The sequence below is a fragment of the Pinus tabuliformis genome, chromosome 2_2 (genome assembly GCF_031772625.1).
Source record: "Pinus tabuliformis cultivar Carrire ecotype Pingquan chromosome 2_2, CPIR1, whole genome shotgun sequence".
NCBI lineage: Eukaryota > Viridiplantae > Streptophyta > Pinopsida > Pinales > Pinaceae > Pinus > Pinus tabuliformis.
The window spans coordinates 8,406,562-8,420,989 of NC_142300.1; the positions used below are offsets into that span (position 1 = coordinate 8,406,562).

General features: G+C 34.8%; 1 protein-coding gene across 1 annotated transcript in view; it reads right to left on the reverse strand.

Annotated features, from left to right (window-relative positions):
* Nucleotides 1-3,189: 3,189 nt before the first annotated feature.
* The window catches only part of LOC149191281 (calcium-dependent protein kinase 3-like), a 39,602-nt gene continuing 28,363 nt past the window's right edge, over nt 3,190-14,428 (reverse strand). The window contains exons 5-8 of the mRNA XM_089404152.1: nt 8,382-8,497; nt 8,051-8,218; nt 4,160-4,390; nt 3,190-4,004 (exon numbers count right to left, since the gene is read on the reverse strand). Of these exons, the coding sequence (XP_089260278.1) occupies nt 3,846-4,004; nt 4,160-4,390; nt 8,051-8,218; nt 8,382-8,497 (674 nt within the window). The 3' untranslated portion in view covers nt 3,190-3,845. The remainder of the gene's footprint in view (nt 4,005-4,159; nt 4,391-8,050; nt 8,219-8,381; nt 8,498-14,428) is intronic.

Sequence of the window (14,428 nt, forward strand, 5' to 3'; positions counted from 1 at the left end):
ACCAAAGTAACCAAACTAGTTATTTAATAAAAAATTGTAAACACAAAAAATTTTATATTTAAAATATTTTTAAAAGTGATATATTTCATATTATAAAAATTGCAAAAAAAAATTCTAAAATACACTTTAAAGAATTTCTATAATTTTCTAGTTTTCTTATCAATTGTAAAAGCAAAAAGTTCTATATTTAAAATATTTTTTAAAACGATATATTCCATATTATATAAAATTGCAAAAAAATTCTAAAATAGGCTTAAAGCACTCCTATAATTTTCTTAACAAGTTAAATTTATTAAAGTTGTGGTCTACTCTAAAACAACCATCATTGCAATAGAATTCAATTAGAGGGGTTTAACCATCATTGCAATAGAATTCAATTAGAGGAGTTTAAAATAGGCTTAAAGCACTCCTATAATTTTCTTAACAAGTTAAATTTATTAAAGTTGTGGTCTACTCTAAAACAACCATCATTGCAATAGAATTCAATTAGAGGGGTTTAACCATCATTGCAATAGAATTCAATTAGAGGAGTTTATTTTCAATGGTCTTAAAGTTGTGGTCTACTCTAAAACAGCCATCATTGCAATAGAATTCAATTAAAAGGGTTCATTTTCAATGGCCTTCAAAAGTTACAACCACTGACATACCTTTGTTACGAATAGATTTTAATAAATTTTATTTTTCCCATTACATGTAAAATATATTATAAAAATTGCAAAAAATCATAAAATATATTATAAAAATTGCAAAAAAATTCTAAAATACACTTTGCTATTAGTAGATTTTAATAAATTTTATTTTTCCAATTATGTATAAAATATATCATATATATTATAAAAATTAAAAAAAAAAATCTAAAATTCACTATAGTTTTCTTATTAAGTTAGTTTTCTTATCAAAGTTATGGTATACTTTAAAACAACCAACCATCATTGCGATGGAATCATTTAGAGGGGTTTATTTTCAATGATCTTAAAAAGTTTGTCCACTGACATTGCCTTTGTTATTACCTTTACAAAGTTTTTCCACTGACATTGCCTTTGTTATTAGTGGATATTAATAAATTTTATGGGGTTTATTTTCAATGGTTTTAAAGAGTTTGTCCACTGACATTTTATTTGTTATCAGTAGATTTTAACAAATTTTATTTGTTATCAGTGGATTTTAACAATTTTATTTTCCAATTACGTGTAAATAAAGCTCATTGAATCTGAATGAATGTTTATTTTAATGTTTTTAATATTCAAAAATATAATAAATTTAAATATTTGTAAGTTAATTTAATTTTTTGAAATTTAAAAATATTAATAAATTTAAATATTTGTAAGATGTATACTGTGGATTTTTTTCAATATTGAATCAAATTCGAATTTGGTAAACCCTGGTTTAATAGGGACAAATAGACATATTTACTGACTCCCATTAGTCATTCACACCTTCCATTATATAAAATTTGCGTCTGTAATTTTGTTTGCCAAGAACCTTGTACTGCCATTAACTCGACCCTCCAGAAGAATACTGTAGGAACCTGGAGAATGAAAGTCCCAAAGAACGTTGTATGGCCATTAACTCGACCCTGTAGAAGCGTACTAGTAGTAACCTGGAGAATGTTCCAGAACCTAGTGATTACACGTACCCCGCTGTACTTGAGTCATATCCAACAGGACAAATCACTGTTGTATTGTATTTTTATTTAGGCATGCTCATGAAGACACCTTGTTAGTAAATACAAGCTCTTCTATTTCACTTCCCAAGAATAAAACTTACATGATTAGTTTTGTTGCGCATCAAATTTCATGAGTTACATTGCGTTTCGTAATTTTAGGATTCAAACAAGAAAATGATCAAAAGACCATAGCGTTATGATTTAGATATAAAAACTAAATGTTCAATGCTAATTATAAAAACTAAATTCTCCAATGCTAATGACACCACAGGGTTATATTTTAGATATAAAAAATTTCTAATGCCAATATCAATAGTTATCTCGTTATTTCTGGATGCAAAGCAGAACAAAAAGACAGATCTGGGCGAAGTCTTCCATAATCATCCCTTGCGCTACCCACTACCCATTTTAAATTAGATCGAAGTGATGATTTATTAAAAAGTGCATTTCAGATTACCAGAGGCAATCAAGGTTTCAGTTACTAAGAATAAGCAACAATAATTAGTGGAAGAATAACGCAACTGTATCTAACTCACATAAACACAGTTATCAGGTATAAACCTTTAAGCCATCAAAAAAGCAGTTTAACGCCAAAGTAGTTTTGCCGGGATTAGGAATTCAACATTATGCTCGGGCAAAACTCAGAACGCTGTAATCTTGTTTGACAACATGATACCAGATTAACGTTCTAAATCAAGAATGTATAAGCACCAAAAGCAGCACTTTAAATTCAGTAACGAATAGTGGTATCTGCTTCAGTTTCCTTCTCTAAATACTAAAACGCCAAATTTTAACAATAATTGGACCTTTATAACATAAAACAGTGCACAGATTTGGAGCAGAAGGTTCAAATACTAGTTTCAATAGGAATAAGAACCATTTAATCTCGTACACAAAAATCATTTATTTGACAATATCATTTATCGAAAATCTCAAGTGTTTGTGACCTCTAAAACATTTTAGAGTTGCAGTTTGATAAAACAACTGAATGCTACTTCACTTGATTAACTTACGATTCAGAATATATAGTTGGAATAAAATTAATCCCACTCAAGGCAACCCCTGCATTTATGTCGCAGAGATAAAAAGTTATGTTGCCATAATACAACATAATTTATAACCAAAAATGTTTGACACATTCTGTTGCGATGTCACAAATTCATGTTAGAACAGAGCAGTCATTCTTCTTTCAAAATAACAGGCTATGATTTCATCTCAACCCATACATATAATGCAATCTTTCTAAACAGTAAAGATTTTCCCTTTCAACAAAAATTGCTTGCTCCAGTTGCTAGCATTGCTCAAACTAGGTACCCAGAAAGGTATTTCTCAAACTATTTATAAAAAGTTCTGGTGGTCAACAAATGAAAGTCATAAATGAATCAGTTATCTACATGAGAAAAATAACGCAAAAATTCTACATGTACATATAGAAACTACCAGCCTACTTACCTTTAAATTCAACTTAATCTCCCTTTGCTGACTGAATATAAAACAAAAGAGAGCATACGACATAGTCTAGATTGTATGAAACCTTCCGTGGAGAAAATGTTTAAAAACAGCATGGAAAGTGTTCACTATAACAGTACATGCTGTCCAAGTATGCTGCAATCACTTAAGTGACAGCAAACTTGTTTGACCATCCAAATACTAAGTAATGATTAAACACACTATATTTTTAAAAACTGAAATCATCTGAACGCAAGGATAAAATGCTAACAAATCAGGAGTTGGTCACCTTTAGCAAGCCTTGTATTCTCCAGCAACAGAAGCAGACCCGAGCAAAGAGGAAATGAACTGTATCTTAATCTAAAGGCCAGCTGGCAACCAAGTAGAAGAAAAGAAATCTGCAACCTCATTCTTCAAATTAATCTGTTCTTGCAGATCACAAACTTTCATATTGAATTATTAGCTTCCAACTGCACAAGGACTGGCCTGGCATGCATAAATGAACACCCTTTAAACATGCAGCTGGCTATCAAGTGCATTGTAGACACAACTTGCATTAGAACTTAGGCAAAGCCTTGGCACCACAAAAGGCTCACAACAATATCAAGAACACAACCGCAGAGGCACAAAATGAAATACAATTCTAACATCAAATCATGATTAGTAATGCCCATAGAAACTACTAGTCTCCTTGGGACTCTTATACTATACAATCCATCTAGAGCTACATTTATCTTTTATCGTCATTAACCAGCTGCAACGAGCCATCCTTCACCAATCTCATGTTGAGGCTATTGAACCTGTTCCGTGAATAATGCCGGGAGGCTTTTCTCCAGTCAGTACCAGTTTTCATCATTGCGACAAACTCTTCATAGCTGATGCGGCCATCCTGAACATGCAGAAGACGTTAATTCTGATTCAGAAATCCAAAGCATTCAATGTCAAGAATAGAGAGGAAGCAACTCAGAAATGTCTTTCTTTGGGCCCAGCATGACAGAAAACAAATATCTATAACCACCTGCTTATGAGGATTTACGGCTTTACCTTGTCTGTATCCACTTCCCGGACAATGTCATTCAACACCTCTACAGCATTTTCAGCAATGTCATCAATCAAGGCTTCTTTAAGCTCATCAACTTCAATATAGCCACTGGCATTTTTGTCAAAGAATTTAAATGCCTTGTGCAAATGCTCATCATTGTCCATCCGCTGCAAATGAACTGCGACCGCTACAAATTCACCATAATCTAGCATGCCATTCTTATCAACATCCGCCTGGAAGAAGAACCATGTGAGATTCTAACCTCAAACTATTTACCATTCCAGAACCTAACTAATAACCAGGTAAAGGGTAATCAACATTTTTGTGGAAAACAATCTTTTTCCTTTATACCAATAATGCTGTAAGCCTGTACCTTTAGTTAAAATATATCAGTGACTACCAGATTGATCAAGTAGATTTAATGTTTTGAATATATAGATTTAACAAATAAAACTAAACTGACATGTAGTCTGCATCATCCAGTACTTATAATTGGCTTCAAAATGAGTTGCCCTATTAAATGGAAATTGCTGAAAACCAAGACGGGCCATTTTCATTTCTAACCACACTCTCTGCAAGAGCATTCACACATTGCTCTCATGTGCGAAACCCTGAGATGTTTAGAAATTTTAACAAGATTTAATGTTGGACCATTCTATCACAAGCAACAACAAAATAGCTAATAAAAATAGAAATAAAATAAAATAAAAACAAAGCATCCTTTAAGCTCTCACATAGTAAACCCAGGGTTGTTCATTAGCATGTGTGGTCTATGTATTTACAATAAGCAAATAACCAATTTTGAGACTCGAGTCTCACTGCCAGATTCTATACAACAGTGGATGCGTTCAACTGATTTTTGAAATGATTGAACTGATCTAGTTGAAAACTTCATGGAAATAAGTAGCCCACGTGCCCAAGCAGCAATATGAAGAGGAAACCAGAAAATCACTGGAAGTGCAACATTCAAAATAATTCTGCCGGAATAACTATTCAAAAGTTGTTTCAAGGATATCTTCCCCTAAAGCATATTTGTGGCCACCTCCACCACAATCCTATTTTTCCTCTCCACAACATCATTTGCAATGGAGCATGTAAGAAGAAAGATGTGTTCAAATCATGAGCATTGCAATACTTACACAAGTTATTAGATTTGTTTCCCTCCTAAACTTAATTTTCTTTCCATTTTTTCCTCTCAACCATAGAACCATGCCTTTGGACTCCTACAATGTGTCTAAGGGCATCTTATTTGTATTAGAGAAAATAAAACCAAAATTTGTCCAAAAGATCATCAATAAATATCAAGAAAATTTACACCTGCCATAGATGGATTTCTCGTGGGAGCATAGATGCCACTATAAACTAATTCCAAATGTGTGTTTCTTCTCCATCCACCCTTGTCAACTTATCTTTTATTTTTCTTGCCTAAACTGCAAGCTTCACAAATGCCATTCACCTACCGAAATGGAGGCAAATGATGAACCCTATTAAATTTCTTCCAAACTATAAAACTTTGGTGGCTAAGGTATCCATACCATTGTCACTAGAGTTTATGCTTCGTGTCTTGTTGTGTAGCAGTAAAAATCTATAAATGTCACCTTAATTGTATTAGAGTAGTTTCTTTGTTTCTTTCACCCTTTAAGAGGGATTTGACTTCATGAAATTCAATCTTGAAATGTTGCTTTGCAATTTGACTCATTGACAACAAGTTCTCCTTCAAGACCGATATATACAAGAAATCATGCACTCTTATAGTGGTAACACTCGATAACTTTACGTCTAAGGATGATTAGAGTTTGTCACAACCACTGTCATATAATATTAAATATTGATATTAGAGGTTACATTGTTAAACCACCTATCTAACCAGGCGTGGTATAAATGTGTTGCCTATGGTGATTCAAAGTAAAAGTGGGATGAGAGGCAAATGTAATGAAATGCTAGAGACAATTCAATAATGCCTAGACAGCTTCAAATATAAGACATAAGGAAAAGAAAGGAGGGGCTTCAAACAACTTTCCAGTAGACCATTTGTTTGATGAAGATGAAAAGACACAAGAAAAACTATAAGAACAAAATAATAATAACAACAAAAATAATCTAATTTAAACTTACAGCCTAGCCAGATGCCAGATTGACATATGAGACCACCTTGTTTGTGGAAAAGAAATCCCCCGCACCCTCCTCCCACCTTCCACAAAATGATTTGACTGCTTAGTCTCTTAAAGTGTAGATGCCCTACCCCAGTCCTTGTTATTCACTCTAAACTACTTATGTCACCTGAGTTAGCCCTACTACCATACCATTCATGTGAAGTTTCTTCCCCATTCCTTGCCAAGGTCCAACTAGAAAGAGTCGAGTGGAAAGGCTAAGGCATTTCATCCTGGTTATGTGATTCCTAGGTGAGGGGATTTAAGGGCCTATTAGAAACTTAACTAAATTGATGATAAGAAGAAAAAATGATTATACTCGTCTGGAAGTGGCTAAAAGTTGTGCAAGGTATATTAGTGGTATAAATGAATCACAACATTCAATAATTGTACGTTATGAGAGTGTAATTATGATCAATAATTTATTCTAAAGATAGAATGTGAAGCCCTTGAAAAATGTCTTTAAAACAACGAAAAAAATTCCAATCTGAATTAATGCAAACCCCTAAACCCTATCAACACTTTATAAAAGCTCATAAACTTTAAACTCAACCTATTATAATTTCTCATTTGCATTTACTTGAATTTTATTGAGAGAACATTGTTGGATATCAACAGTGATACTTGGTTGTTGAATCACGAGGACTGAAGTTGAGTGTATCACTAATAAAGCATTTCATCCTGGTTATGTGATTCCTAGGTGAGGGAATTTGAGGGCCTATGAGAAGCTTAACTAAATTTATGATAAGAAGAAAAAATGATTATACTCGTCTGGGAGTGGCTAAAAGTTGTGCAAGGTATATTAGTCGTATAAATGACTCACAACATTCCATAATTGTACGTTATGAGAGTGTAATTATGATCAATAGTTTATTCTAAAGATAGAATGTGAAGCCCTTGAAAAATGTCTTTAAAACAAACGAAAAAAATCCCAATCCGAATTAATGCAAACCCCTAAACCCTATCAACACTTTATAATAGCTCATAAACTTTAAACTCGACCTATTATAATTTCTCATTTGCATTTAGTTGAATTTTATTGAGAGAACATTGTTGGATAGCAACAGTGATGCTTGGTTGTTGAATCGTGAGGACTGAAGTTGAGTGTATCACTAATAAATATCTTTTTGAATATTATTTTGTAAACTCAATGAGAAATACAATGGAAATGATGAATTGTGATTATTACACTTGAAACTTACATGCCAATGTGAATACGTAGTTCATGTTTGTGATAGATTCAAATCTTAAATGTCTTTTTTAAAATATATTAACACTTCAACAATTAGATGTATCATTTATTTTTTCTCACTCACAGACATACTTTTCAGAGAGGATTTCCCTATGCCGCAAACCCTGACATCATTTGTTCCTAAAGTCTGAGGATATCACCATGCCCCCCAGATGAATTTCTTTGTTCCTGCATCACCCCATCTTGGTGGACCATTGCATATAGAGCAAGGTTGGTAATGAGGCATAAAAAAACGTAGCTTGAGAAGTAAGGTAGGGGAATTAATAAAAATAGGATAATCTTATTAAAAAAAGTTGCTCAAAATACATTTCAAAATATATATATATATATATATATTAGGGTTCATCATTTCTTAAACCTTGTCCACAAATTGCATGTACTATATCTACTGAACTAATTTCCCAATTTATATCTTCAACATAAAAATGTTCCAAGATGTAGTATTGCTAGCATGGCAAATAACTTAAAAAGACATAGACTAAAGGACTCACAGATTCCATTAAAAGTTGCACTTCTTGCTCCGATAATTGAGAGCCAAGCTTTTGAAGACCCACTTTGAGTTCCTCAAAGGATATTGTACCATGGTTCTTCATGTCCAGCTTCTTGAACATTTCTTTCATACTCTCTGCTTCTTCAACAGACAAATGTTCTGCAATTACCTATATAGTGATGTAGAACAAATAAGATTAAGAGACACGTCAAAGTAACAAGTACAAATAGTAGGAAAACTAGAAAGGTGAAAGTCAATCGTTTAGCTAAAATTTTGTAGAAAAGGTTCAAACAAGATAAGTTTAAATCAATTGCTTCATTTGTAGGACTAACCCTTAAAGCTTTCTTTTTGAACCTATTAATCATAGAGAACTGCTTGATTCTTGATCTGACCACATCACCAAGAGGAACATTTGATGCCTTTTTGGCATTTTGTAACCAATGATGATCTACATAAAATATACAGTTAAAGAAGTTAATGTTAGCGGATAAGAAATACCAAACCTAACAAACAAACAGTATCTTGCTCAAATCCAAGAGTAAAAGTAAAATATTATAACTAGTGAAAAAAATCCAACTTTCCTTGCAAATATAAATAGAAAGCAACACCAACCCAAATGGAAGAATTTCCTTTTCACAAGCAAAAGGCGCAACTTTACAAGTGCCAAACAATCACAATCACAAGTCATTGCCTATTAAATTTCCAAGATATTTCTTTGGAGAAAAGGAAAATTTGCATCACTTTCAAACATCGAAAGAGAATTATCATCAAAAGCCAACAAGGAAAGCAGCGATGTAGTGTGTGGAATGATACTAAAGAAAGTCGCAAATACTTAATCAAATTTCACATATATAGCCAAAAAGCCTCACTACAATGCAGAAATGCCCTAACCCAAGGCAAAACCATGCATGAATAATTAGAACTTAATTGATATGTAAAAAGGAATGTTTAACAATGCTATCACTCTCTTCACAACAATTTTTCTATATAGAATTTAGAAAATGTTCAAACTCTCAGTTTGTATATTATAAATAGTTAATGCTTCAAATGTGGAAATGATTTGATTGTGTATCTTTCAGATGCTCTTTCATTCATTGTGCATAACATACAAGTATGTGAAGGATCTACTTAGAGGTTTAAAAATTGGTTCAAGTTGACACTAACTCTACTTAGTTGATCACTAAGCATATTCGCTTCACCAGTAGATCTGTTCGAAGGACATGTTTGATACTGAACTGACCAAGTAAAGGCATGCCACAACTGGTTTGAAATGAAAACAACCTACTCAACCGAGTCTGTGCCTAATCAGTCAGGTCACCATGACGAACTATGCATTAAAAGACAAATTTGACAACAATTAAGAAGAAAAAATGGTTACATGAAATGGATGTCTAGGTATCAATCTGCTATATTCAATCTTATACAATCCACGTATTAGTTTGAAATTCAAATTTCATACGATTGATTTCACAAAAATTAAACCGACAATATCTTAATATGATGTCTTAATTGGATGGGTAGAGATATCTGGTGGTTATTTTATCATTGTGACTTGGTCAAATCTAATCCATACACCAACAAAATTGTATTTGATGTTGAAGATGTAACTAGTGTCATTCTTCATAATTGTAATGATGTCATGACTTGATGTAATCATTGTACTTATCAAAAGAAAGAAAAAGAAAAAAATTATTTGTAAAAGGAAAATTATTTTATTCATGAAATGGGTTTCTTGCCAATTGTAGGTCAAGCACCCATTGTGTACTTTATGATTTGTTGAGTCATGTCAAAAGGTCAAAGTCATGATGTAATAGGCCACTTATGGCTCAAGAAACAAGAAAAGAAAAATTATATTTTGTAAAGGTAAGTCTAGAAGCCCACCAAAAGATGAGTCGGCCAGCCCTACAAGCGGCCTAGAAGAGGCATAATATAGCCCTTTAGAAGCCTATAAAAGAAGAAGCTCCACCTCATTAGGGACAGATATCATACAAGAAGCTTTCTGATCTGAAAAAGAGCGAGAAAGAGGAGCGAAGTAGCCAGGAGGGCAGCGAAGAAAAGAAGGTGCGGAATTTATGTGTTTGGCTGCTCTACAGCTCACACGTGCAAGTTTCTTGAAGGAGGCTAGGGTTCCTCATAACTTAATTTATGGAGAATTCGTTGGAGGGTGGCCGGCTTATCTTTTTGTTGGTTGGTCTTGGGTCAAGGTCTTGGAAGTCTTCATTGAATTGATTCTATAAGGAGGAGTTTCTAGGTTTTCCCCTTGTGGGTTTTGCCCTGCCTGGAGCCTATTTCTGGTGTTCTTTGTTCGCATTGTGATCTTCTTATTGGCATTTGTCTTGATTATTAACTGAACACTATAATGATAATGATGCACTAATTTAATATCACAAGAAAGTGTCAAAGTTAAAGAGAAATCAATTAAAGAACCCTAACTAATATTTTGCCCTAGATTTCTCAACATGGTATCAAAGTTAGGGCTTTGAAGAAATGGTAGAAAAGAAGATCTCCTTGGCTCCAATTCATCTCAAGGAAGGCATTTATCTAAGATCGAGCTCTTAGAGGGAGGAGATCAAATTTTTGGGCACCCCATCTTGCCCTAATTGCAGTGATAAGGACGCAAGAAGAGCGAGGGTATTTGAAGGACATACAAGCCCTGTTCTAGGAGACCGAAGGACTTATCTAATAGCCCACTCTAGGTCAAATACATTGACAAAGAAAACGAAGCTCTAGGCATCTTTTATTAGTCTTCTCTGTGACAAAATCGTAGACCTACACTAGAAGAGCAGAAGCATAAAAATTTTGTATGTGGAGGTATGAAAGACTAGATAAGCAACCTAGGGAAGGCTGAGCATCCTGAAAAGAAGAGCAAGGGTCTAGTGTGACCTTAGAAGGTCTAAAACCTTCACCAAAAAGGATCCGAAATTGTACAATAGTTCAATTGCTTTGAGCTCAAGTCTTGCATCAAAAGACCTAAAAGGCTACCTACTGTCACCTTATCAAAGGAGCCGAAATTCTGAAGTCTCATTGAAGACCGAGACCCATTCTCTATAAAGAGATCCAAGACCGAGTTTCTAAGCATAAGAGGACCGAAACCTATTAGGTCTACTCAAGAGAACCGAAATTTTGAACATGTTTGTGGTTGATCAATTCCTTGTTGAAAAGGGTCATCTTGCAAGTTTGAGTCAGTCTTCATAGATCTGAGTTGAAGGCCTAATTGAAAGCTAGAAGGAGTAACTTCAGAAGAAGCTGAGACCACCTCTTGTTTTGGGCATAATTACATTTCAAAAGACGTATATTGAAACCTCAACCACCAAGAAAAAGGAGTTGAGACTCCTACTCTGTGCATAAAATCAAATTGATTGAAGGCACAATAGACCTATCTTAGAAGAGTACTTATTGAGCTACAATCACCATAATTCACTGACCTGTGGAGTGGCATAGAAGACGAGAACCTGTGGTATGAAATTCACAAAATTGTGAAGGATTTGTGCATGCATATATGCAGTGACATATATATACATATATATATATATATATATATATACATACACACAGTTTGAACCTATTCAACAATGAGCCAACCTCCTCTTTGAAAATTGAGAGCCTAGATATATAAAGCTACAAGCAGTGAACAATGAAAGGAAGGTTATGTTGTGTTGTCCATCATTGACATGGAACATTATATATAGGACATGGAACTTCATTACCTTCCATATAGAAGAATAATAAAGTATAGTTAAGAGATTTGAGTTCTTATCTTACTTAGTGTGGCCTATTGGTTGTACAGATTCCCTCACCTTGTCATCCCTACTGCTTCATAAGCACCAACTTCATTCAAACTTCAAAGTACTCCTTATAAAGGTACGTACTTATTTTGTCTCAAATCTTCTAAAAATATTTATTCTGATCAAAGAATGAAAACAACTAACCTACATTCAGCATACTCTATCAACTTTTACTAGTGAATTCTCAAGGTAGAAGGAAGGTCATTCCAAAAAATGGGACCAATTCATGAATTATGTTGATGTTTAGATGAGGGGATTTAAGTAGATGACCTCATTGAGTTGTCTACAAATACAAGTCTTCCAAAGGAAAGAGAGCTTGAGAGTGATGAGTCCTAGACAACATTTTAATAACAAATCCAAAGGATGTGCATAATAGGAATAACATCTTTTGTGCCTTCGAAATTGGCAATGTTATGTAGTCATGTTGTTAATTTCAATGTTTTTTCACCAGTGTTGCGATCATCGAGATAAAATCGCGATTTTTTCAAAAAATTGCAATTTTTACATGATGTCAATTAAATCAGCATTTTTTTCGATTTGAAAAAATCACGAGCAAAAGTGAAAAAATCGTCGGCCCGCACAGCAAATCAATTTTAAAGGTCATTTTTGGCTTCTCCTTTTTTCATTCATTTTGCAGACAGGGAACAAAGCTAAGAGCTGAGGAAGAGAACTCATCTACAAGGGCAAGAGAGGAGAAAATTTAAGGAATTTAGCATCCCAAGCAAAAAAATCATGTTTGGACCAAGTTTCTTCAGTAAAGCGTGGTTTTCAAGTATGGGCATCAAATATGGACCTCTTTTTTTTGTTTTTCCTTGTTCTTCCTTGGATTTCTATCACCCATATATTTTCCATGATTTTTGCTTGGATTTGAGTGTGCTTTTTTTGTCATTTTTGTTGCACTTAGCGTAGAGGGTTTTTTGGTCAAAAATGCAAAATCTTCATCGTTAGTTTTATTTCTTTAATTTCTTCTTCTGCCCTAGTCTTTTTCCATGATTTTTGCTTGGGTTTGAATGTGTTTTTTTGCCATTATTGTTGCATTGCACTGAAGGGTTTTTTGTTAAAATTGGCAACTAGGGCCAAAATCCATGTGGGTCATCTTATTAATGGCAACTGATATTTTTCTTGGATCCCTCTCATCGAGAGGTGTAGGATTGATCTAAAATCATCCGATTCAGATAAGTATTCATGGAGATATGAATTTATTTGTGTTACGGGACATTTCGTCAAGGAGCCAACACCCAAATAAACCCCAGATGTGCTCAACGTTCTATTATAAATAGAGGTGCCTTGAAAGTCATTTGGACACACTCACTTGGGATCTTTTCCTCTCTACTTTTCTTTGGGTTTTAGTAGGAGGAGGGATCCTAATAGATAACATTGCCCTAATGGAGAAAGGTTCTACGCTATCTAGAGGGAGTGCCCTAGGCACTACGTTGCCCTAATGAAGAAGCCTTAATTAGCCTTAACGCAATCATTGAGGAGACTACTATAGCGCAGCAAGGAGAAGTTCTAAACTGCCCTCAACGTTGCTCTAGAACAGACCTAGTCGTAGCCGCATATCTAAATGGAGCCACAACCAAGCCCTAGCCGTAGTCATGATAAAAGCCTTAGCTATACGTGGAAAGGAGACTCAGCCGCAGATGGAGGAGAGCTCTAGCAGTAGTTAAGGTAGGGTTCTGGCTGCAATTAAAGAAGGCCTAAATCCACAGTTAAAGGAGGCCTAAATCTACAGTTAGAGGGAGCATAAGTCCGCAGTAAAGAGAGGCCAGATTCATAGCAATTGAGGAGACCTAAACGCAACTAGAAAAGGAGACCTAGCCACGTAAGAAGGACCCTATATGTGTTGTAGGTGACAGCATGGAAATCTATGTGTGTTGTAGGTGACAGCATGGAAATGTATGTGTGTTGTAGGTGTTACAGTGGGACAGTAGTATAGTTGTACACGATGCAATACATGGACAGCAAGTACATGGAGTAGCAAGGTACAGCGTGTCTAGATGAGCCAGCTAGTGCATGGAGCAGCAAGGTACAACATGTCTAGATGGGACAGCAAGTGCATAGAGCAGCAAGGTACAACATGTATAGATGGAAAAGCTAGTACATGGAGCAACAAGGTACAACATGTCTAGATGGGACAGCTAATGCATGGAGACAAGGTACAGCATGTCTAGATGGGACAACTAGTGCATGGAGCAGCAAGGTACAGCATGTCTAAATGGGGCAGCTAGTACATGGTGCAGCAATGGTACTTGGGACAGCAATGAAGCTTGACTGAGCACGCAAATGGGACAGTAGTATAACAAACATGGAATGGCAATGTCACTAATAGTGGGACAGCAATGGCAGCATAAGGTGCAACAATATGATGTGTACAGCATGGCCATGAGGTCCAACAATGTGATGATGTGTATAGCGTGGTCATGAGGTCCAGTAATGTGATGATGGGTGCAGCATGGTGCAGCACAGTGAGGTGCAGCATGATGACGAGATGCAGCACAATGATAGGTGAAGGATTCACCTTGGAGAATCAGTTGAAGCAGCATGTCTTCAGTTCAACTGATCTCATGTAGAGATGATCTATTCTCTTATCTAGA